This window comes from Lolium perenne, chromosome 3 (genome assembly GCF_019359855.2).
Source record: "Lolium perenne isolate Kyuss_39 chromosome 3, Kyuss_2.0, whole genome shotgun sequence".
NCBI classification, from domain to species: domain Eukaryota; kingdom Viridiplantae; phylum Streptophyta; class Magnoliopsida; order Poales; family Poaceae; genus Lolium; species Lolium perenne.
The window spans coordinates 33,475,541-33,500,718 of NC_067246.2; the positions used below are offsets into that span (position 1 = coordinate 33,475,541).

General features: G+C 42.0%; 2 protein-coding genes and 1 pseudogene across 2 annotated transcripts; 2 read left to right on the forward strand and 1 right to left on the reverse strand.

The window, feature by feature from the left end:
* Window positions 1-370: 370 nt before the first annotated feature.
* On the reverse strand, window positions 371-4,505 carry LOC127340778 (rust resistance kinase Lr10). Its single transcript, XM_051366525.2, has 3 exons — window positions 4,052-4,505; window positions 1,583-1,606; window positions 371-1,449 (listed from the first exon to the last, which is right to left on the reverse strand). Exons 1-3 carry the CDS (start codon window positions 4,503-4,505, stop codon window positions 371-373), a joined length of 1,557 nt encoding a protein of 518 aa, XP_051222485.2.
* A 259-nt stretch (window positions 4,506-4,764) lies between these two features.
* Window positions 4,765-10,922, forward strand: LOC139837841 (uncharacterized). Its single transcript, XM_071827141.1, has 3 exons — window positions 4,765-6,628; window positions 6,716-6,826; window positions 10,762-10,922. The coding sequence occupies exons 1-3, from the start codon at window positions 4,765-4,767 to the stop codon at window positions 10,920-10,922; spliced, it is 2,136 nt and encodes a 711-aa protein (XP_071683242.1).
* A 5,607-nt stretch (window positions 10,923-16,529) lies between these two features.
* On the forward strand, window positions 16,530-22,544 carry LOC127338069 (wax ester synthase/diacylglycerol acyltransferase 4-like; annotated as a pseudogene).
* Window positions 22,545-25,178: the final 2,634 nt, after the last annotated feature.

A 25,178-nucleotide genomic window follows, 5' to 3' on the forward strand; every position in this document is an offset into this window, starting at 1 on the left:
ATTATGCCCATGTTAAAAGAAGAGATATAAAATACACCGTTTTAGACATATGTAACCTTTTTGTTTGAGAGGTAGATGTAGTTAGCTACAAACGGGAAGATTATTGGTAAAAAGTTTTTGCGTCTAAAATTAGAATCGTAGTGTGTTAAAGAAGGAAGAAAAAAAACAAATTATAGTATAGTCTACGTGGCAGATTTTGATTGGAAGAAAATGGACATGAACAGTGCATGCACATGGAGCAATGTGGTGAAAGCAAACCCCTTCTACGTGGCAGATTTTGATTGGAAGAAAATGGACATGAACAGTGCATGCACATGGAGCAATGTGGTGAAAGCAAACCCCTTTAGCTTTAATATATAGTATATATTCTCTAAATACGCGGCATAAGGTGGCCTGGTGATGAAACAAATGGCTTAGGAGGCATCGTTAGATCCGTCAAGCTTCCTGTTAACATGTTCAGCACTTTCGGCATAGATGGGCGATTTTTGGGGTTCCACTGAATACACCATAGAGCCACGATGGCCAGCTTTCTGACTACCTCCTTCTCATCTTGTGCCATTTCCCTTGTTAACTCCAGGTCCTGCTCCATGTTTATTTTCTGATATATCCACTCTGGGATATAAACCTCGTTTTGGTTCTCAATCCATGGATCTGAGTTCCTCCTCCCACTCACCATTTCCAGCACCAGCATGCCAAAGCTGTAAACATCGGACTTGTTGGATATTCTTCCAAAGTTCCAAGAATATAATTCCGGCGCAATGTAACCCATCGTTCCTCTAGCTGCAGTCAGTGTGACGATGCTATGCTCCCTTGCACACAGCTTTGCTAGCCCAAAGTCTGAAATCTTTGGAGTGAAGCTGTCATCTAGCAAGATGTTGTGAGGCTTGATGTCGAAATGCAGGATGCGCTGATTGCACCCTTGATGCAGATATTCGATTCCTCTGGCAATGCCTGATGCTATTTCTAGCATTTTGTTAGGTGCTAATAGTTCTCGACATATATCTGATTCATGTGCAAATATATAACTGTCGAGTGATCCCTTAGTCATGAATTGATAAATAAGAGCACGCCTTGTTCCTTCAGAGCAAAATCCCAAGAGACGGACCACATTAGCATGATGGATTCTACCAATGGTTGAAACTTCATTTATGAACTCTTGTCCATCACCCTTTATGTTTTCCAGCATCTTTACTGCCACAGGTACTCCATTTGTCAGCTGACCTTTGTATACGCTTCCAAATCCACCATGGCCCAGTTTATCTTTGAACCGTCTTGTTGCTTTTTTAACTTCAGAGAATGTGTACCTCGTTGTTTTTGATGTGCCATATGCCTTGAGAAACATTTCGATCTTCAAACGTACCTCTTCATCAACCTTTGATTTTAGGGATCGATACAGTGCTGTGGCTGCCGTCAACAAGAGAACCACAAATGTGGCCACCGATGATGTTGCTAAAGAAACAGAAAGTAGGAAAATAGTCAGTTATATTTGGCTTGAAAAATAAATTCAGGTCTTTCCTCTTATTTGAGTATTATATATGGATAAAATGCAAGAATAAGATCCAACAAGATGTATGCATAATACCTGCAATGACTTTGAGACGTGAACCTGCATACAGAAAATAAAACAATTTAGATGTTGGATGCAGAGTAACAGAAGAGAGACAAATTTCCATTTTCTTTGTAAGGACAAAAATGCTACTGGCTTATTAGTTGAAAAGGGGTACCAAGCCATGTCATTTTTGTGTTGATGGAATTGAAACGAGATTCAACTAGTGTGATGGGGCATCATATAATTGTAATATGACACCTTGTTAGTTTGTAGTAAACACAGATCTATAATATATTTTTTGATCTTAGAACTTAAAATAGTGGACACACACTTAAAACATGAACATTGCTACAATCCTTGAACAAGTGAGAAGAAAATTGAAAATAACAGCTTAAGTGAGCAAGTCTACAAGGTAAGTAACATAAAGTCGACTTGACCATAGAAGAGCAGTTTATGTTGATCATATTCACATGTACATTTTAACTTCCTAACTACAGTAGAACATATTAGGTTTGCAAAAGAACATGATAATCAAACTAGTCGGATAGATCATAACTTGCTTTGGTCATCACTTTTTTTTCTCAAACAATAACTTCAAAGTATTAGCATCACAAAAATCCAGTTTATGCGGTGGTGGGGTTCGGGCCATTTTTTGTTGAAGGTACTTAGGTACCATATAATTATAACACAAAACTACCTGATTTACTTGTCTGCATACAGTAAGATTTTGATCTAAATCATGAACTAAACATGGTGATAGGAGAAATTTACAAAGGGGTTTTCCTCCATGATTTGCTTGGCATGGCTCTTCAAGCTTGATTATTCTCTAAATATCCTAGTAAATAGTGACTTTAATTATTTAGAGAAGTGAATGCAATTCTTATATCTGGTCAAATCTGTGTTAGCTGCAACCCCCATCCATATCATGCTCGCCACCGATATTCCCAAGCTCATCAAGGATGCCATTATCAAATGCCAGAGGACCTTCTTCTGGGCCAATGGGCGGGACGACGGCGGTGGTAGCTGCGCTGTTGCTTGGAAGAACGTCTGCCGCCCAACTGATCTTGGTGGACTGGGCGTCCTTGACATCAAACGGATGAGCTGGGCACTTCGGGCTAGATGGGCCTTGGCTGGGTCGTACAGATAATACAAGACCTTGGGCCAATTTCCCTATCAAGGTCAACAAAAACATCACCTCTCTGCTCCATGCTGCAACTGTCATCAAACTTGGCAATGGCAGCGAAGCTCTGTTCTGGACTGATCGTTGGATCCATGGGGAGAGCATCTCTGACTTGGCACCACAGGTATTCTCCGCCGTCAATGCCCGCACTTCCAGAACCCAGAAAGTGGCTACAGCTCTCCCTGGAAATGCCTGGATACAAGACATCACGGCTGCTTTATCTATGGATGGCATTGTACAATTCCTCAACTTGGTCGAGATCCTCAATACACAACAGACAAACCCTGAAGCTGAAGACGAGATCATTTGGCACCTATCGGCCTCTGGCGAATACTCCTCCCAATCTGCCTACAGAGCCCTCTTCGCAGGGACTATGACTTCGCCTCACCCACAGCGCTATTTGGGAATGTTGGGCACCTCTTAAGTGCAAAGTCTTTGCCTGGCTCGCCTCCCTGGATCGGTGCTGGACCAATGAGCGGCGCCTACGCCACGGCCTGACCAACAGTGACACTTGCGCGCTCTGTGATCAAGACTCCGAGTCCATAACGCATCTCCTGTTGAGGTGCTCCTTTTCGCAGCAAATCTGGTTTGACGTGTGTACCAGGCTAAACCTACAGGCATGCATACCAGACTGCAACAGCGAGTTCAGCACCTGGTTTGAGACCGCCACGATAAATACACAGAGCTCAGTTCGGAAGGGTGCCAAGTCGATTATCATCCTAATCATGTGGAGACTCTGGAAAACTCGGAATGATGCAGTCTTCAAAAACACTGCACCTAACAGGCAGGACCTGGTCGTTTCGATCCTGGAGGAAGCTAAGTTGTGGTTGATAGCCGGCGCAAAAGCCCTGCGCCGGCTCCCCTTACACGCTAGACCTCCCGATGTAGAACCCCCCTAAAGTCCCTAGGACTAACAAAGTTAGCCATGTACAGTTTTCTTTCTTTCTTTCTTGTTTTCCTTTGTAGCTCTGCTACTCCCTGTATTCTCCCGTCTTCTCGACGGTTTTCTTCTAATATATTATGACGCATGCTTTGGCATGTGTTCGAGAAAAAAAACAGTCTGTTTATCAGTCATATTTGAGCTAAACATCATATCAGAATTTATGTGATTGTATTCCCGTAAGAATTTAACTGTAATGTTGTTCGCACCGTCTATATGTAGTAGTACCATAACCATGAAACAAGACATATTTTACATACACAGCAAATGGTGGGATATAAGAACTGTTCTTTTTGAATCACTTCGATACTACACTAATTTTTTTTCTCAAGAAATGTAATTGTTCAGAACAAATCCTCCGGTGCTTAAGTAGAAACAGTACCATGACGCTTGCAGAATGCTTGCCTGCGTTGTGAGCTGAATCCACAGAGACGTCCTTTTTGCTCACAATCTTTGCAAATGCTTGTTACATTAGGAATCGACCAAGTCAATGTTGTCTCAGAAAATGTGATGATCCTTTTGGCCCTTTGGGCAAATGGCACATCATAACTGATACCATAATCCATTGGCAATAAAATGTTGTTTGAAACCACTGTACATCCTAAGGGAAGAAGATACATGGTAGCAAAACCATCCATCAAATAGATGAACCTGCTTGTGTTGCTCAGGCAAGAGATTGGGCCGACAATACTGCTCCCCCTACTCATTGTAGGACTGGCCTTCTCTTTCGGTATCAACTCTCTTGAACAGCCGGCGTATAGTCTGTCGATTCCGCCGCCGCCCCTTGCCTCCAAGGTCCGAGCTCGCCGGCGCGCGTCCTCCACGTCCGCCCCCATCCACTGCAGCCCTTCCAGCTCGGTCACTCCGTCTCCCTCGTCAAAACCCTAGCTCAGGTACGGGTACGGCCCTCTCTTTCTCTCTGATTTTGCTGTCCTCTGTGACTATCTTCTGTGGCTCTTTGTATGCAAGTATGCCTTTTGTCTCGTGTATGCCTTAGGATCTGCTCAGCCTTGCTAGTTGCCACTGGCCACTGCTGTACTATGCCATTTTTGTATGTTGCTCTGATTCTCTGAACTCTCCTGTGCCAAATAGAGGATGGCTGAAGGTGAGCCAAATCAGATCGTTCCAGGCGGTGGCAATGGGCATGAGCCTCCACCATATGATCCATCCAACGATCCAAAGCGGAAGGCAAATTCAGGGGACCCTGGATGGAAATATGGATATTGGCATGACATGGACAGAAGGGACAAAATAAGATGCAAATTCTGCAGGAGAGATATTCATGGCGGAATAGCAAGGTTCAAGCGTCACCTAGCTGGAGCTAGTACTAAAGGGAAGAAAAAATCTACAAAGTGCAAGAAGGTGCCAGAGGCTGCTTCAAAGGAGATGCTGGAATTTATGAGGGCATATGCTTCAAAGCATAATGTTACAGGGGAGTCTGATCAAGACAATGCAGGAGCAGCACATGATGATGAAGAAGAGGATGCAGAGGCAACTCAAACAACATCAAAAAGGAAGGCAGAGACTGTCCTAATTGAATCACCGACACAAAAGAGTTCAAGAACAATTGCCGGCATGCTTAGGAAGAGTCCGGAAGAAGTCATTGAGCTAAGGCACTCAAAGGATCCTTCTCAAGCTGCATTGAATGCAGGTTGCTTCAAAAGGACCTCTGAGGACAAGGATAGAGTTGCTCATCATTGGGCAGATTTCTTCTATGCCAATGCCATTCCCTTCAATGTTACTCGGTCAAGAGCATTTGAGATTGCATTGGAGTCCGCTGGGCAGTACGGTCCAGGCTACATCCCTCCAACAGTACACTCCCTTAGGCTTCCACTCCTTGCGAAAGCAAAGACAAAGACAACACAATTGAGAGATAAGCATGAGCTGGCTTGGCAAGAGTATGGCTGCACACTAATGTCAGATGGGTGGACAGATGGGAGGAGTAGGCACTTGGTGAACTTCCTTGTCAATAGTCCAGCTGGGTCTTACTTCATTGATAGTGTCAACATATCAGACGTAGTAGCTGACAAAGAACTATTGGCAGATTTAATGGAGAAAAGGATAAATGACATTGGAAGACAATATGTGGTTCAGATTTGCACTGATAATGGTGCTAACTACAAGTCAGCAGGCAGAGTCCTAATGGATAGGATCCCAACATTATGGTGGACACCCTGTGCAGCCCATTGTTTGAACCTGATGTTGGGGTCAATTTGCAAGATCAAGCAATTTGCTGAATGCATTACAAATGGCAAGAGGGTGACCACTTTCATCTATAGGCATATCAAAATTCTTGATGAAATGAGAGTGAAGACCAACAATGCTGATTTGGTGAGGGCTGGGGCAACTCGATTTGCCACAAATTTCCTCAACTTGGCAAGCTTGCACAAACACAAGCAAGCTCTCAAAGAGTTGTTTGTGGGTGATGTTTGGCATAACAATAAGAAGTTGTCAACCTCACCTGTGGGACAAAAGGTTCAAGAAGATGTGTTGTCTATTAATTTTTGGAACTCTGTGGAGACTTGCATGAAAGTGTCTCTGCCTCTTCTAAGGGTACTAAGGATTGTTGATGGAGATGAGAGGCCAGCCATGCCTGAGGTAATGGCTGCAATGGACTTTGCGAAGGACAAAATCAAGGCTGCAATAGAGGAGAAGCCAACTTTACTCAAGAGAGTGATCAAAATAGTCGAGGATAGGTGGGAATCCCAAATGGGTGTGAAGTTGTATGGGGCTGCACTATTCTTAAACCCCAACAGATTCTATGATCTCAAAGCTAAGCCTGAGAATGCAAGATATTGTCAAAAGCTGAGGCATATGTTCAATGAGGTGCTAGTGCACATGGAGCCCAATGATGATAAAGCAAGCTTGATTAGCAGATTAGCTGATGACTATGAGAGAGGTGAAGGTGAATGCTTCAGCTCAAAGTTGGCCATCAAGGACCGATCCAAAAAGAGTCCTCGTAAGAATCTAGCACCTATGTTTCTTACCTTACAACAGCCATCTTTCTTAACTTGCAAATTCTAACATTTTCTTCATTTGTATTTAGTTCTTTGGTGGGGCGCTTATGGTGGACTTGCTTTTGAAGGCGACAGCGACGACGACAGCAGCGACGACAACGGCGGCAACTTAGAAGGCGACGACTACCAGTACAACGGCGGTGACTATGAAGACTATGAGTATGCATATTATACGCCTAGGCAGGAGTATGACTAAGTCACTCCAAATTTCATATGTATCATCAGTGGTATTTATGGCATGGCCAATCAATTTCGGCAATGCTAGATCCACCAAATCCCATGCAATTACGGCTCCTCTAGTCCTTTTCCCATTATACGCCTAGGCAGGAGTATGACTTAGTCACTCCAAATTTCATGTATCATCAGTGGTATCTCGAATCAATCGAATCATTTGAAAATGGACACCAAACACATCACACATAATATAATTCACATGATCCATTCAACAAAGTTTGGTACAATAAATATTACACATTATTTCTTCCCTTGTGTCCATGCTTGCTTACGATTGAGCCGTATCCATGGAGCATCCTCATCATTTAACTTAATGCTTGGGTCGGTGTTCACTTTGAAGGGCGGAATTTCACCAAACATATTATAATCTTCTGACATGTCTGTCTTGCCCTCCACTCCCACGATGTTTCTTTTCCCTGAAAGAACAATGTGGCGCTTTGGATCATCGCATGATGTACTGATCGTTTTCTTATCTTTCCGTTTCCTCGGTTTGCTACTCATGTCCTTCACATAGAAAACCTGAGCGGCATCTTTCGCTAGGACGAATGGTTCGTCAAGGTAACCAAGATTGTTGAAATCCACCATTGTCATTCCGTATTGCTGGTCCACCTTTACCCCACCTCCTGTTAGCTTGAACCATTTGCACCGGAACAAAGGGACCTTAAAGGAGGGTCCATAGTCAAGTTCCCATATCTCCTCTATGTAACCATAATATGTGACCTTTTGCCCATTCTTGGTTGCTGCATCAAAGCGGACACCACTGTTTTGGTTGGTGCTCTTTTTATCTTGGGCGATCGTGTAAAATGTATTCCCATTTATCTCGTACCCTTGGAAAGTCGTTATAGTCGAAGATGGTGTCTTGGCCAACATGTACAGCTGATCTACAACATGATCGTCATTCATTAAATGTTTTCTCAACCAACTGCCGAAAGTCTCCATGTGGGCCTTCGTAATCCAGGATTCAGGCTTCCCCGGGTTGTCCTCGCGTAAATATTCTTGTGTTTCTCAAAGTACGGAGCCACCAAGCTGGAATTGGTCAGAACTGTGTGGTGTGCTTCAGTCATAGAATGGCCGTCCATACATATCATTGATTTCCTGCCGATCGTGCCTTTTCCACTTAGTCTCCCCTCGTGCCGCGATCGAGGAAGACCAATCGACTTAAGGTCAGGAACAAAGTCAACACAGAACTCAATTACCTCCTCATTTCCATAGCCCTTGGCAATGCTTCCTTCTAGCCTAGCACGGTTACGAACATATTTCTTTAATACTCCCATGAACCTCTCAAAGGGAACATATTGTGTAGAAATATCGGACCGAGGATGGAAATCTCTTCGACTAGGTGAACCAGGAGGTGCGTCATAATATTGAAGAAGGATGGCAGGAACACCAACTCGAAACTGACAAGACATTGGACCACATCGTTCTGTAGCCGTGGTAGATCTTCTGGATTGATTACCTTCTGAGAGATTGCATTGAGGAATGCACATAGCTTCACAATGGCTACTCGAACATTTTCCGGTAGGAGCCCCCTCAAAGCAATCGGAAGCAATTACGTCATAATCACGTGGCAGTCGTGAGACATCAGGTTTTGGAACTTTTTGTCCGCCATGTTCATTATTCCCTTTATATTCGACGAGAATCCAGACGGGACCGTCGTACTGCTCAGGCACTCAAAAAAGATGACCTTCTCTTCTTTGGTCAGAGCGTAGCTGGCACGACCTTGAAACCATTCCGGATGCCGGTCATTAGGGTCTTTCAAATGTTGCTGGTCCTGCCGTGCTTCCTTTGTATCATTTGTCTTCCCATACACGCCCAAGAAGCTTAGGAGGTTCACGCAAATATTCTTCGTAACATGCATCACGTCGATTGCAGAGCGGACATCTAGGACTTTCCAATATTCTAGCTCCCAGAATATAGATTTCTTCTTCCACATGGGTGCGCTCCCGTCAGCTCCCTGCGGAACTGATTGTCCGCCAGGACCCTTTCCAAAGATGACTTTCAAATCCTTGACCATATCAAATACCTCAGCACCAGTACACGTTCTTCTTACAATTTGCCAAATATACACTTTCAGTCTCATGTAAGCAGTGTGTGCATGCATTGTATCCCTTATTTGACAGTCTGGAAAGGTTACTAAGAGCAGGCCAATCGTTGATGGTTACGAAAAGCAACGCTCGTAAGTCAAATTCCTCTTCTTTGTGCTCATCCCACACACGTACACCAGGTCTGCCCCACAACTGTAAAAGTTCATCAACTAATGGCCTTAGGTACACATCGATGTCGTTGCCGGGTTGCTTCGGACCTTGGATGAGCACTGGAATCATAATGAACTCCGCTTCATGCACAACCAAGGAGGAAGGTTGTAGATGCATAGAGTCACGGGCCAGGTGCTATGGCTCGAGCTCTGCTCGCCAAATGGATTCATGCCATCTGTACTTAGACCAAATCTTATGTTCCTTGCGTCAGCTGCAAAATCTTTGAACTATCTGTCGATCTTTCTCCACTGCGTTCCATCTGCGGGGTGTCTCAACTGCCCGTCCGACTTACGGTCCTCTTTGTGCCATCGCAACAACTTGGCATGCTCTTTGTTCCTGAACAGACGTTTCAACCGTGGTATTATAGGAGCATACCACATCACCTTGGCGGGAACCCTCTTCCTGGGTTTATGGCCCTCAACATCGTCACCAGGGTCATCGCCTCTGATCTTATAACGCAATGCAGTGCATACCGGGCATTCATTCAAATTCTCGTATTCACCGCGGTAGAGGATGCAGTCGTTGATGCATGCATGTATCTTCAGAACCTCTAAACCTAGAGGGCAGACAACCTTCTTTGCTTCGTACGTACTGGCGGGCAACTCGTTATTCTTTGGAAACATATTCTTCAATATTTTCAGCAAGTTTTCAAATCCTGAGTCAGCTACACCTTCCTGTGCCTTCCATTTCAGCAAATCCAGTGTGCAACCCAGCTTTTTCAGACCATTATCGCATCCGGGGTGCAGCGACACTACAACACGACCCCCCATATAGCAATGCATACCTTGCAACACTTTCAGAATGCGCTGCAAAATATCATCACTGACACGCATATTTGCGTTGACAAACCCATGCGATGCTAGCCATCTGAGCAGTAACGAATATCATGTGTTGTAGTCTATGCGTTGCAACATGTGAATGCTCATTATGCATGCATAATGGGTCATATGTCAAGTCAAAATCTAGTGTGTTTGGTTTTGCTCAAACCATGTAAGAATTATTTTGTTGTGACCATATAACTTTGGTTCGTAATTCTTTTTTCAAAACATAAAAACAAAATGCATGTTATATTTTTTTGAGGGAAAAAGCATGTTCTCTAAGCATGAATTTCATTCAGTTTTCTTTAAAAAATTATTTTGAGAGCTAAGGCAGCCGAAATAATCTAGAAATAATTACCGTGATGGAAAACTATGTTCATGTCCCTCCATTTCCATGTGATTTTCCCATTTCCCAGATTCCCTCCGTTCCTTCCTTCCATGTTTCTATTTCCCACTAATTCTTTTTACTACCATAATTTTGTTTTGACTTGTTCTTTTTGCGTTAGTTGATTACCCACGATTCGTGGCTATTTATAAACTGACCATGTATTCTCGTTATAATTGGTAATGGCCCACCTTTCATACAACTAAATTCGTGATGTTGGGTTGCTCAAAATGAAAAGAAATAAGCTAAGAAAACTTCCTCCCAAAATTTCCGCTCCTCCCCGTTATTAGCACAGATCGTGCGTTTACCTTGTCAACACCTCGACGAAACCATTGCGTGGATTGTGGCGGTAAGCAATTCTGCGCTATCCTCTTCGATTGCAGGTCAGTTGCCGGCGATGCCGGCGCTGCAAGGCCTCATCATCCTTCTCGCCAGACTCCTCGCCTCCTCGCCTTGCATCCTGGTTAGCACCGGCTCCGTCGCCATCCGCACCGTGATGGATTTGCCGCTGCAGCCGGTCGTGGATGAGTCTGTAAGGACATGACTACATGATGGTAGGCAACCCCTGTAAGTTCAAGGCAGCCGTATACTCTTCGGTTGCAGCGAGTTATAGATTGAGATCCTGTGCCTCAGAATAATCGATGGCCTCATCATCCCCATCCTCTTTGATGCCAGGATAAAGCTCGGTCAGTTCCAGGTCATGTATTCTTTTCCTTATGTTTTTTTTTCTAATTTCCTAATGATCGATCCTCTCTGTTGGCTGTTGCATCCCCATAGTGCTGATGATTAATTGGTAACTACGTGTGGCCATGTCTGTTCCTACCTGCGCCTCCTTCCTCATGTCCTCGAAAATGAATACGTCTGGATGTTTCCATATGAAATGATTAGTAGGAGTACTATCTACAATATCAATCAAGCAACTACGTGCTAGCTATTTTTATTTATCTAAAACTGGAACAATGTGTTCACTTATTGTTTGGGGTTTTTCCTCGTGCAGTAGATACGGCATAGTAAACTTAGGATTGTTCAATGAAATGATGAATAGGTTAGAGCACATTAAACATGAGAATACAATGCATATGTCAGGATTTTGCTTAATTACCTCACCTTCGACCTTTATATTGTATTGATAAAGAAGCTTGACAGATAGCAAAGAAGAAGAGGATGTAGATTATCACGAGGATGGCACCCAATTTCTGAGGTAATGCATAAGATAATCAGTATTGATGATAAGAAGTGATTATGTTTTCATTACTTCATTATTCATGATCAGATGAAAATAGGAAAACCAGAAAGCATGGGTTGACAAAGCTGAATCAAGAATTATACTGTATACTCAAAATGTCAGCGCTACATAGTTTTTTCCTGTTCATTCTGTAGTTAGCTCTTTGGCATGTGCTTATTTATTTTGTAACCATAGTGTATTCATAGCACTGAATCCATTTTAAGGATGTCACGGCTGATAACTTTATTATTTAGGTAAAGAATTTCCATGTACTCAACAACACACTTACCTTTTAAAGTTCCCTCCACACACACACACACGAAACTTTCTCATTATTCTTGTATAATTTTTTTATTCAGTTTGGTTGCTTCTAATATTTTTGATTATTTTGCATCTTCTCATTAACGTGGTGTCAACAGAACATGAAGATCTCAAAAGGGTCTCGAGCAAAAAAGCATGGCAATGTATGCAATGGAATTTCTAATCTTGTACTTCTACTTTTCAGTTTGCTTGTGATTTAATTTTATTGCATAGTGATGTTGAACTTTATAATATAAAGAAATGACAATGGTGTACCACAAATTCATTGGTTGTCAACTTGATATATGTATAGGTATTAATTTTGTTTATATTCATGATTATTCGCATGTTTCAAATTGCATTGGAAGTTATTTTCTCATGTACTATCGTTTATGTGTAAGAGGTTAGCACTATAATATTTTTTAAGTGATTGGAAAATCCAAAATCTGTGTTCTTGCTATACTCCAAAATTAGTGTCCAGAATATACACTTGAAGGTTAATGAGTTGATGATAAATTGGCCCGATGAAAATCAATTTTAGGTTGGCTCGTGTGTTGATGATAAATTAGCCATATGAATTACTTGCTCTAATGGTACATCAATGGAATATTTCCTTTCATTAATCTGTTGAAATAATTTCTCTTAAGATATGCTTACTTATCTCAATCTTTTGTTCCTGTAGATTCCCAAGATAAATTGATGATGGTGCTTGCAAGATGGAGGTTGATGCTACTACTGAATAGTTTCAGAATATGTTGTAGAATGTCATATTCAAGGTCAATGTTTGGAACAAAAAATATATGTATTTTTTTGTAATGGTGAAAGTACAAAATAATTTGTATTTTTTGAATCTTGTTGTTTGCAATGGAACATAGTCAATTTATTATATGAGATATTTCAATTTACCATATTTTGGATCATGTGCACTATCCACATTAATCTAGTCATCCCTAGTGGCAATATAATTAATACTATTTCTTCATCATGTAACGTTATGTCCACATTTCTCAATGGTGCCACCAACGCATATGAAGTGGTGTTAGTCTCTCCTTGTATACGTTGCTATCTTACAATGCTTATGCACATCGATTACCAACGCATGTTTTTGCATTGGTGTAGACCCTTGCAACGCCACCTATGGCAACGCATAGTAATCCGTTGGTATAGACCTTAACAACGCTTATGCGGACATTTGGCAACGCATCGTTGCGTTGCTGAAGGGGGGGTCCTGTTGTAGTGCGACTTTTTGTGATCCTCTAACATGCGATCCAAATTCTCCCTCTCCTTTTCAGTTTCGCAGCTTCTCCGTGCATCAGCAATGGTCCGACCAAGATCATCAACGGGCTCATCACGTGCCTCTTCTTCACCTTCCCCTTCACATTCCCCTTCACCCTCCCCACCTTCAGAATCCTCCATGAAACTATCACCGAAATGATCAAGATAGTTGTCATCGATGAAATCATCCCCTTCTTCATCTTCTTCCATTATAACCCCTCTTTCTCCATGCTTGGTCCAACAATTATAGCTTGGCATGAAACCCTGCCGAAGCAGGTGCATGTGAACATCTCTTGAGGAAGAGTAACCCTTCTGATTCTTACAGGCAACACATGGACAGATAACAAAAACCCCCTGCTTGTTCGCATTAGCCACTACGAGGAAATCTTTCAAACCCGTAGTGAACTCACCGGAGAGTCGGTTACCGTACATCCATTGCCGATTCATCTGCATTATTATAATATAAAATATATAATTAACCATCATGCATTTGTTAAACTAATTAACTAACTACAAACAATAGAAATTAAACAATGAACTACACACATATGCATATTTTATCAATGACACATGAAAGGTTCAAGTTGCTAACCGCGATCGAGGAGGAAAAAATAAATGAGAAAGCTCAAGTGTGGCTTCGACACTTCATATCATGTTTGTTTCATGCTCTTGGGGCATTTCATCAAACACCTTGTGTGCATAAGAGGAACCAAAAGCAAACCTAACACCCACTTGTGAAGTTTGTGAAGAGAATGGCTCCAAATGGCTAAGCGCTGGCTGCTCTTGGGGCATTTCATCAAACACCTTGTGTGCATAAGAGGAACCAAAAGCAAACCTAACACCCACTTGTGAAGTTTGTGAAGAGAATGGCTCCAAATTGCTAAGTGCTGGCTCCAAATAGGAGAGGGGCTTTAGTCGCGGTTGGCCTGACAAACCGTGACTAAAGGTGCCCGAAGGCCTTTAGTCGCGGTTGGCCTGGCCAACCGCGACTAAAGCCCCTCACGTGCACCAGCTGGCCAGCGAGCGCCCTGGGCTCAGGCCTTTGGTCGCGGTTCGCCTCCCGAACCGCGACTAAAGGTCCTATTAGTCACGGTTCGAAATATTTGGGGACTAATGGGGCTGGATGGAAGGCCCTGTTTCCACCAGTGAGTGCTCAGAATATTCAGAAAATAGGCACACATGGGGAGCACAAGGATTTGGATTCCAACGAGATGGACGTTGTTGGAGAGGTCCGATGATTCACTTCCCATTGAACTCTGATAGGTAGTGTTTACCAATACATTTTAGTATAGAGATAGCCACACGCGTAGTCTCTGAGCCCCCGCGTCGCCCCCCCACACCGGCCGACTTGGGCGGAACACTAGCGCCACCGCCTCCCCCTCCTCCGATCTCCCTCCTCCCTGCCTCCGCCGGTGCGCGCGTGCGGGCAAAGCTCGTGAAGCTCTCGGTGGCGGCAGGTCTCCCTCTCGCGTCGCGCGCACGGAGGTGGCGCTGGATCTGCGGCAGGGACATCGGCCGGCGGCGGGGCTGGTCGATGGCCAGCGTGGTGGGATCCAGGGTGGGATCCGGGGTGGCGGCCTCGGGCGGCTGTTTCTGCGGCGCGTCGCGCCGGCTGCCTTGGCAAGGGCTGCGGTGGCCGGGTGAGACTTCGGCGATGCGGCCGGCGGCGGGGGTGATTTCGAAGGCTGCGAATCCGGCTTCTTCGTTGACGTGGTCGTGCCTGGTGGTGGTCGGTGAGTCCTCTGCGCCCCTCCTTCCGGCGGCTCACGCCAGTTTTGGGGGTGGCGGCGGACGACTCGGCGACGGGTCTGTGGTCGGTGGCGGCCTCTTCCGCCGATGAGGTCGACCGGCGGGCGGCGGCGAGGGGGCCTACTGCTCTGCCTTATAAAGGTGGCAGTCCTAGGGTTCCTCTCGCGCCAAGTGAAGATCGTTCGGATGCTTCTTCTCACCGAGCTTGCTGGATTGTCGTGTTCCGGAAGGCCCTGCCAGCGAAATTCATTGTGCGATCAATGCCTGAAGATTGCTGGATTGGGTGTTTTCGGTCGAGCGCACCCATGTTTTTTATCTGACCGTTTGGTTTCAGAGGGAGCGCTTCGAAGCTCTGCTGGCTGTTAATATCGTGGAGCTTGTTTTCTTTCCATGGTGCTGGCGGAGAAGGTCATGAAAGTCAAGATTGGTGGAAGAGTAATGGTGGTCGGATCTTGGTGGTGAGATGGAACTGGCTTGGTGTTCCGGGCTTCACAGCAGCGGTATGAAAGTGAGGGCGACAACACAGGTGAAGTTCAGAGTCCTACCTTTCAGGGTGAAAACCCAAGGTCTGGCCTTAACTGGTTGTGCCTGGCAATGACCTTGTTTGAGGCATTGTTTTGAGAGTGGGGGCTATCTTCAGGGTGAAAACCTAAGATCTTTGATCGGGCGACGACGGTGTTAGAGCACTGTTCTCTTTTGAATGAGTCGATTTTGGAGAGTCTGTATTTCAGGTATTGTCTTGGCGGTGGATGTATTGCTGTTGTTAGGCCCGAGATACTGTAGCGGGACTTTTTGTTTCTTAGTTTTTTTTCTGGCTACGTGCATCCGTAGTGCCATTAGGGTGGTGCGTTGTTGCAGAGGCTGTGTGTAATTGGTATCTTTTGATATTAATATATTCCCTTTATCAAAAAAAAAAAAAGATAGCCACACGGCACACGCCGTGGCAGTTGGATAGTCTTGTCCTTAATTAATAAGAGATCGTACACACATCAGTAATACCAGCGTGAAAATATACACAAAGGTAGGAGTAGTACGTACACGCTTTAATTATGATTAATTGGAATCGTGCACAGTTAAAACTATTGCTGGTTTCATCGCAAAAAGAAAAGAACTATTGCTGGTTATTGGAGTAACAACAAGGTGCTTTGCCATGTGGAGTACTATATAACACCTACGCAGCCTAGAGTTGATACAACTCGATCGAGTAGCCATTAGCTAGCCACTCATGGAAGAGACAATGAACGCTGCTATTAGCTCGGTAGCCACTCCGCCAAAGCTGCCGCTCTCTGTGCGTGTGCCTAGAGGTTCATATATATCTGAATTTTCATGTTCGCAACTACTTGAATCGTAAAAAAGGAAGTTCATACTGCTGTTTTTTCTTTCATTCCCTTAAACAAAGATACCGTCTAGGAATCTAAGTGTTGGAGTTATTGACATTTAATGTGGTCAACCTAGCATCAACGATGAGACCAGAAGTGAGAGAGCTTACCAACTACTTAACCACTTGCACAAGTACCACGGACTGCATACTCGTCGAAAAGGACACTATTACTTACAAACATCATTTTCTCGATTTATTAAACCACCTGTACATACGTACAGGTGATGGATTTTGGCAAGCCGCGATGGGTGCAGACGACGGTGAACGTGGACGACCACATCATAGTTTCGAGGTTGGATCCTGCTGCAGTGGCGTGTGACCCAGAGAAGGCCGTGGAGGACTATGTGTCGTCGCTCTCCATGCTCCCGATGGACAGGAGCCGCCCGCTCTGGGAGTTCCACTTCCTCGACGTCCCAACCTCCGAGGCCACCACCACGACGGTGCTCCGCCTGCACCACTCCATCGGCGACGGCGCGTCACTAATGACGCTCCTCATGGCGTCGTCACTCAGCACGGCTGACCCCTCCAGGCTGCCGGCCATGCCACCGCTGCCCAATCGCACCGGGCCGATATACCAACGACGGCCACGACCGCCGCTGTCTTCAGGCGAGGCGTTGCTCGCATGGGTTTGGTCGTATCTTGTGCTGGCCTGGAACACGCTGGTGGACGGTGTGTTGCTTCTTGCAACGATGCTGTTCTTGAGTGATCCACACACACTGTTCAAACGTGCAGACGGCGGCAGCAGGTCTCACCGCCACATGCGCTTTCTGCATCGGAGCCTTAGCCTCGATGACGTGAAGCTTGTCAAGACTGCCATGAACTGCGTACGTGTTAAGTTATTGAATATTTACATTAACCCTAAGTCAAATGATGCTAATTACAGACAAAGTAAAAATAGATATAGTGGGTATAAAAATCCTATGCCAATCGATGACATTGCATAATGCGACCTCACCCTCAGATTACGCTTTTACGGTTTGAAAGAGTGAATACAATGGAGTCTACTACATACATGATATATATCTATATTAAGTTGGATATAACATTATAAATGTATCATTGTTACAAGAGTAATATATAGAACATGAAAATAGTCTAACATGAAAAATAATATTCTCAAAGCAGTCTATTATCTATTATATCGGATCTTGAAATGATATATTGGATATGTAGCCAAGCCATGCAGTTTCATGGGTTTGTTGACTAGTTCAATACTCCCTTCGTTCGAAAATAAGTGACTCAAATTTATCTATACTCACATGTATCTATATGCATTTTAGACGAAGAATCTAGATAACTATGCATCGCTTATTTTTGGATGGAGGAGGTGGAATGGTTATGGCCTTCTAATTACGCCAGATATATGTGTGGCTCGCTTGTTGGATGCCTGGTCATGTTGTTAATCAATGGATTTTCTCTCAACTCTCCTTTTGTTTTTCTTTTTGAAGACAATCAACGATGTTCTAGTCGGTGTGACATCGGCAGCTCTTTCACAATATTACTTCCGGAAGTCTGGTAAGAGGTTATCTCAACGAATGTGTGTTCTGAACAAGACTAAACATGCGGCAGTCGTTACACATTCCTTCATTGTCTTCAATGTTAGGTGACATTAACGCCAAGGGAATCTGTTTGCGGTCATTTCTCCTTGTCAACACAAGGACAGTCTCTAGCCGACAAGTAAGTTTTCTTTTTCTGCAATATATGTAAGAAATAGTGAGTTCCACATGAAACATTATAGTACCCACCAAATCAAAATTTTGCATAACATAAAAAAATACTTAAATTTTTGTTCTACAACTATGAACAGACGTATGTTACCAAGGTGGCGACAGGGAATAAACTTAGCAGCCTCATCTGCCCATTTCACATAGCCTTGCACGATGATCCACTTGAGCATGTTCGGAAGGCAAAAAAGGCTCATGCTTAGGAAAAAGAGCTCTTTAGAAGTGATATGCTCACACAAGTGGTTGGTGAATTTTTGGTGAAATACTTTTCTGTAAAGGTATATCTCCTGCTAGCTCATTTTATATGTTTTTCTCACGATTTACACTGGGCAAAACATGAGAAAGGACTATTTATTCATGTTTCCAATTCCGTTGCAAATTGTAAACGGAAGCAGATCGGATCTTTTTTCTTGCGCCTCTTCATGACACGTACAACCATAATGTTGTCAAATATCGTTGGACCAGCCGAACATATAATGTTTTGTGGGCACCCAGTTGCCTTCATGGCAACTAGCGTCTACGGGCAACCTCAAGTAAGTCACACAATATATATTTATAATTTCTGGAGCAATAGTTCTTTGACATTTTTATATCCACACTTCAAAGGTTATTTCTTTTTTTTGCGAGAAATCCACCGATCTATTAATAATCATCAACAGTAGTACAAATAATCCAAAACGTAAAAAAAATTACAAATCGGTACTCGAACCACCTAGCGACGACTACAAACACTAGCACGAGCCGAAGGCAAAGCTTGTCGTAGTAGAGCTTGTTGTAGTAGACAGATGGGAAGTCGTCGTGCTAAGGTCCCAAAGGACCAGCGCACCAGAGCAGCAACCATCGCCAGTGATAACAACCGTAGATCGGAAGAGACTGACATGAAACCACACCAACAAAGACGAAAACCGACCAGATCCCAGGAGATCCGACGGGCACACAACTCCACACGCCCTCCGTCAGCGCTAGATGCACCACTGGAGTGAGGATAGGGCGGGGAGGACCTTATTCTGACTTCAGGATGTAGCCGCCACCTCACCATCCCAAAAAAGAGACTGAAAAGCAAACTAAATTAAGAACGGAAACTCCCCGCTGGCGAGGAACCGTGGTCCGCCACACCTCCAAGGCCCCAAGGCCACTGGAGGCGGAGCGGACCGGCGGTATCGCCGGTGAGGAGGACAGAACCCTAGATGGGTTTGTGTTTTTTCCGCCGCCTGGGTTGTCTCTCACTTCAAAGGTTATTTCTGAAACCAAACACATATAAACAAGTCACTAGAGAGACAAAATATAAATATCCCCCCCCCCCCCCCCGTCCCGTCCACGAATATGTGTACTTCTATATTTTTTCTCCAGTAAAAGAAAAAAAATCAAATTTGACTAAATTTACATAACAAAGTAGAAACATATATGCCATTACATTAGTAGATTATGAAAGTACATTTCAAGATTGATCTAGTGATACTCCCTCTGTAACAATGAATAAGGCTTATAATTTTTTTCAAAAGTCAGCATTCTCTAAGTTTGACCAATTTATAGATAAAAATATGAAAATTTAAGATACCAAATCAATATTAGTAGATTAATTGTAAACTATATTTCCATAATATATTTGTTTCCCATTGTAGGTGTTTATATTTTCTTCTTTTCTTTGGTCAACCTTTGTAAGCTTTTACTATATTTATAAGCCTTATTTATCGAGGAACGGGGGTAGGTACTACTCCGTATAAAGTTGGTCAAATTCAGTTCTAGTTAGGACAAAGGCTACAAGTACACTTAGAGCAAGAACAATAGTAAAGCCAACTGCTGGTTATAACACATTGCCATGTCATCGGTAGCCAACCTTATAGCCAACATGTATAATAATTAAATTTAAAAATCTACTACTTTATCAATAGATGGGCCCTCACCTTACACTATCACAAAGTATCTAGAGGTTCGTGCTGCACCTGAATTTTAGCTAAGAGTCTAGAGAAAATTGCAAGAACCACCACGTGTATTATGTTACACAGAGGTCCAAATTTGGGATCAAGTTAATTAAATATAAATGTGATGATGGACCGAGAAGGTGGTGATGATATCAGATGTGATTATCTAGAGTGATTTTTCAAACTTGTCAAAATAATATGAAAATGTTCACGTAATTTAAGTAATATAAACTAACTAATATAGGATAGCCAAAGATAATGATTTCTTATATCTATCCAAATTTTAGTGAACTTTTTGACCTTTTAAAACAAATTGAAAAATCAAGTAATTAAAACAAAACATAATAACGAATCGGGGAAAGTTTGAAAAGAGTTGTACAAGTTGTTTGAAAGTTGTGTCACCTTCGGTGAGATTCACACAAATTTTGATGAAAATTTAGAGCTTTTCAAAAAAAAAGTTGAAAATTTTAGTAGTTTAAACAATATGTGCTTTACATAATCTTGAAAAATTCATACAATTTGGAATAAAAACTAGTAGTTGGTGATTCCGGCCATTTGATTTGCTCTTAAAAAGGTTAATCCTAGATTTGGACACACTAGAACAAAAATAGCCCATACAGATGTTGTTTTGGTCTCGTAGAGACATTATCTCTACACTACGGCAGAGACGTTTGTTAAGTGTCACATAAATGCCACTCCATGCAGTGCATGTAGGACTAGAAGACACTTCCTTAATTTCTTTACATAATGTAAACAGTTTCGTAGAGACACTACACATTGTCCATGCATTCTATAAGACATTTGTAAAGATATTTTATGCCATTATTCTATAGAATAGATACAAATAAATTATAAAACGTTTGGGAGCAAACCTCAAATTCAAGATCTCCAGGAAAAGTTTCTACTCATCTAACCACTTAGCCTCACACAACATCTTGTTAATTCTCTTAAAGAAAATGTTATTATTATTATTATATTTAATGTCTCAAAATTATATAAAGGGCCTCTACAGAATGCAAATAGTATCTCAAATTTTGTCTCTAGCTATAATGTAAAGTCAATTCATGAAGTGTATTAAAAATGCCTTTGTATGATTTCGTGCAGTAACTTGTTAAGTGTCTCATAGAATGCCTTTGAACACACATTTGATACTCATGACAAAAAGATGTCAACTAATGTCTCTAGAGATAAGACACTTTAGATTTGTTTAAAAGAAATGTCTCTACGTCAATAAAAGTGCCTCTACATGATTATTTAACTAAATTGATAGAGGCAAATCATAAAGTGTCTCTAGAGAAGTGCCTCTGCAAAAAAATTGTCCTAGTGGCCTCTATGCAATATATTATATGTATATTTGGTGGTTTGTGCAAAAAAGGTAATGAGTCTTTTGTGCAACGAGGACAACAATAAATGGTGGTTTGTGCAATTTCCTCAAGAGCCTGCAAGTCTTCTCTCTACTCTTCTCTCTATTCCAAATCAACAAATGTATAAATTTAATTTCTTATATACTACGGACGTAAGTTTATTCTACTTGCTCTTATTCGCGCACGGAGGACTAGTTGCTTGAAATAATTATTAGTTGCATGTTGGTTTTTGGTGTATGGGCTCTCAATGCTCCCAGAAAATTTGTATACTACTTGTGACCCTTTTTGAATTTTGAATCAAACTTCAAATAATAACTGCCAATATAGCACTAAAACAATCCCACTAAAATCATAGAAAGATGTTTCTTGTGATATATTTTTTTATGGAAAATACCTATATTTTGTTAGTGAAACTAATTATTAAAATTGGAGTCAATGTTATATTTGATCTTGTAGTTGACTCATGGACGTGTGTGGTGGGGCATGCATTTGTAGTAAGCTCTAGCTAAAAAAAGGATATAAAGACAGTTCTATATTGTTACATATATCGTCATTTCTTCTTTGATGCATATAAAAAGCTTCAATTTAATAGTAACCCAAGCTTCTCAGCAAAAGAAATTAAACATACATTTAGTAAATACAAAAAGAATATAAAAACGCAATGGAAAATGTTGGAGCTTATTGTTTATCTAATTATGCACTTAATAATCCTAATGAACAACATAGGAACATGCTATAACACTAACAGTTTCACATTTTGATGTAAAACTATGATAAAATCCATATTCTACATACAATATTAAGTTGTTGTCACAATGTTTGAAAATCCACTCTCTAAAGTACTAATTTTCTTGACACCTTCTAAGCTACTAATTTCTTTTTTTTAACTATTTGGAATCATTCTTGTGCAGGCTCTCACCGTGCACTACCTAAATTATGGTAACACTATCAAGATAATTCTGGCAGTTGATGACGCTCAGTTTCCAGATTGTCATCAATTATTGGACGATTTTGTGGAATCCATGATGCTCATAAAGGATGCAACTGAATTGCATACGTTAAAATCGATCCTTTTTGACTGAGCAATGGACAATTGGATAAGAGGGTGCTATGTCAAGGCACTCATAGGTTGGTTTGCGTTTTATGAATCTAAACGATTATTACAAGAAATAGGGGCTTGTTGAGTTTATAATGTTTGCGAGTTGTATGGGTCTGAATAATTTCTATTGCACTTGGCTCTATGTAAACGAGCTTTATTTTTAACTGTTGCCCATTTTGCTGGCATAAATATAAAAAGTTGATTCCCACAAAGAAAACCCTAATCTAAGAATTCTCCCATAAACTTCCTCGGTTTGGTGGCGGTGCTCATGGTAGTAGCAGAAGGAGACGGTAGCGACAGGATTCCCCTCCAATCGAACCGATCTGGTCGTCGATATGACGAAGTCAGGGACGTTGCATAGCAGGAGATGAGGCAAATTGAGGGGATCTGCCTCCGCACATTAGGGCGGATATTGAAGGGGATTGCAGCTGAAAACAATATTTTTTCTAACTAGCGTACTTTGGATGCCAAGATCTATCTAGGAGTAATTCTATAACGGAGAGAGATTTTGTAGCGTACCATCTTAGATCGAAAGCGGTTAACGTTCCGTAGAACATGGATGATGTAGTCGTATATTGCCGCCGACCTCAAGGTCGTGTTCAATCCTTGTATGACGACATGCACCACAAATGGCAGCACCTCCGTGATCTCGCAAGCGTACGGTGCTTGACGACGACTCTCGGTTCTCTGATCCAGCCAAGAATGCAGAAGTAGATATTCTGAATCGGAACACCAACAGCACAACGACATACTGGGGTGGAGTTTACTCCCACATGCGCAAATCTTCGAGGAACCACACAAGGGAGAGAAAACAAGAGAGAGAGAGAGAGAGAGAGAGAGAGAGAGAGAGAGAGAGAGAGAGAGAGAGAGAGGGGTGGAGGCGCATGGGGAAGGGAGAGGGACACTCCTTCTTAATTGCCTTGGGGGTTACTCCAACTCTTGTGGCCCTCACTTTATATAGGGGGTGGGGTGGCCGACCAAGTGGGAGGGGTGAACAAGGATGCGACACATCTCTCTTATACTCCACTAGAAAGGGAAAACTCCAGGAAATCTAGAATTAAGAATTAACAGAGAATGGCCTTAGGTACTTTGACATGATGTTTGAATAAAAAATATGCTAACTTGAAAAAACAAATTATCCTAGCTATCACTAGATAGTTATAGCACATAAAATCAGTTAATACCTAGTGAGGTAACAAGAGATAGGTAAAAACATAGTAGATGTCAAATTTGTTGTTATTATTCAATCACAAACACCATGTTTTGGGGAGCCAATCATCTCCAAGCTTTGGTGGTATCATGGCTTCATTATTATAGCTTTTTCTTTGATAACATAGTTTTCTATGTAGGAGCCAAAACCTACTTGATGAACATTAATGGATGGGTCATTAGAAAAAAAATGTAGAATTTTTGTCAAGGTCAAGTAGAGGTTATTTTATTTCACTTAGGATTTTAACTTCTTCTGCTTGTTTATCATTGGTGGCTTAAACTGGGTGGTTTCTTTTTCCTCTTTTATTGGTTCTTTATCTTCTTGTTCCTTTATTCTCTTTAACTACCCAACCTCTTTTTTCTTTCTTCTTAAATTCTTTAGTTATTGGTAATGTTGCCTTTTTGGCTTTGTGTTTTGGTAAAAATTTATATGAGGCAGCACCTTTAAATATATCACCCAAGTATGCTACCCTTTTTCTGCACTAAAGTTGATTTTCATCTTTTGTAAGTTTTATTTAACAAATATCTAGCTTTTGGATGATAGTAGCCATTTTATCTTCTATTTCTTGAGGAGTGCCTTTGGAGAAGTGTGCTAAGTATTGAAAATCTTCCTTTTCAGGAAGTTCTTTGATATAATTTTTAATTCTTTCTTTCGCTAAATTAAGTATTGTTGTTATACCATCTACTTCCATATCGTTTCCTCGGTAAATGCCAAAGATATTTTTTAAGAACAATAGTTGACCCTACAGGCGAGTGTACAGTGTAACTTCCTCATGTGGCTCTATCCAAAGCATTTTTGTACAATCTATCTAATCCATAATACAAGAGGAGGATCATATTATTCTCCCCACAAGAAATAGGATCCTCAATATGCATTTTATTTATTATTTCCCAAGCATCTCTTAGTGTTTCTCCAAACAGTTGTTCAAAGGAAGTAGTAGAATTCATAAGGAGGATTGGTCCGGGATGGTTCATAATGCTCAAGTTTGCAAATAAGGTTGATACTAATTGTTATGTGTTTGGTGTTTTAAAGAGAATTAAAAACAAGACAAAGAAAATTACTTTAAAAGTATAGAGGAGAAGAAACAACTCACAGTGGAGCAACCTCCCAGGCTTAGGTGTCTACACAAAGTTGGTGTTGATGATGCCATAAAATGTTCTAGAATTTGTGGTAGACATAGCCCGTCAATGTAACAAATCCATAAAATGTTCTCACAATTGCCTTGTGAGTTGAAGATGTGCTACAAGTTGATGAAGATGCATGTGTGATGTAGAAGATGTGCTCCCAAGTTGATGAAGATGCAATGGTGATTTCCCTCTTACAATTTCCTTGCAGCGGAGCCAGAAAATGTTCTTGATGGCAACAACTCGGTGTGTACCAACTCGTTGGGACACCAAGTGTAGATTTTTGTAGCAAGCGTATTTTTCCCACAAGGGTGACTTGAGGGTTTATATTGACCTCTCGGGAAATTCGCAAAGAGATTATTTCTTATTCTCCTCTTCTAGCAACCCGCAAATTAAGCAAAGTTTTTGTCTTGTTTTCCCAACTCCA

What these genes read in the sequence shown, in the direction of transcription:
- LOC127340778 (XM_051366525.2), bottom strand. Translation starts at nt 4,505, where the DNA reads ATGGGGGCGGACGTGGAGGACGCGCGCCGGCGAGCTCGGACCTTGGAG. An exon ending in AGCATTCTGCAAGCGTCATG is followed by an intron (nt 1,607 to 4,051) that starts GTACTGTTTCTA and finishes TTCTGTATGCAG; the next exon opens with GTTCACGTCTCAAAGTCATT. An exon ending in ACGTCTCAAAGTCATTGCAG is followed by an intron (nt 1,450 to 1,582) that starts GTATTATGCATA and finishes CTGTTTCTTTAG; the next exon opens with CAACATCATCGGTGGCCACA.
- LOC139837841 (XM_071827141.1), top strand. Translation starts at nt 4,765, where the DNA reads ATGGCTGAAGGTGAGCCAAATCAGATCGTTCCAGGCGGTGGCAATGGG. An exon ending in CCGATCCAAAAAGAGTCCTC is followed by an intron (nt 6,629 to 6,715) that starts GTAAGAATCTAG and finishes ATTTGTATTTAG; the next exon opens with TTCTTTGGTGGGGCGCTTAT. An exon ending in CGACTACCAGTACAACGGCG is followed by an intron (nt 6,827 to 10,761) that starts GTGACTATGAAG and finishes CTTCGATTGCAG; the next exon opens with GTCAGTTGCCGGCGATGCCG.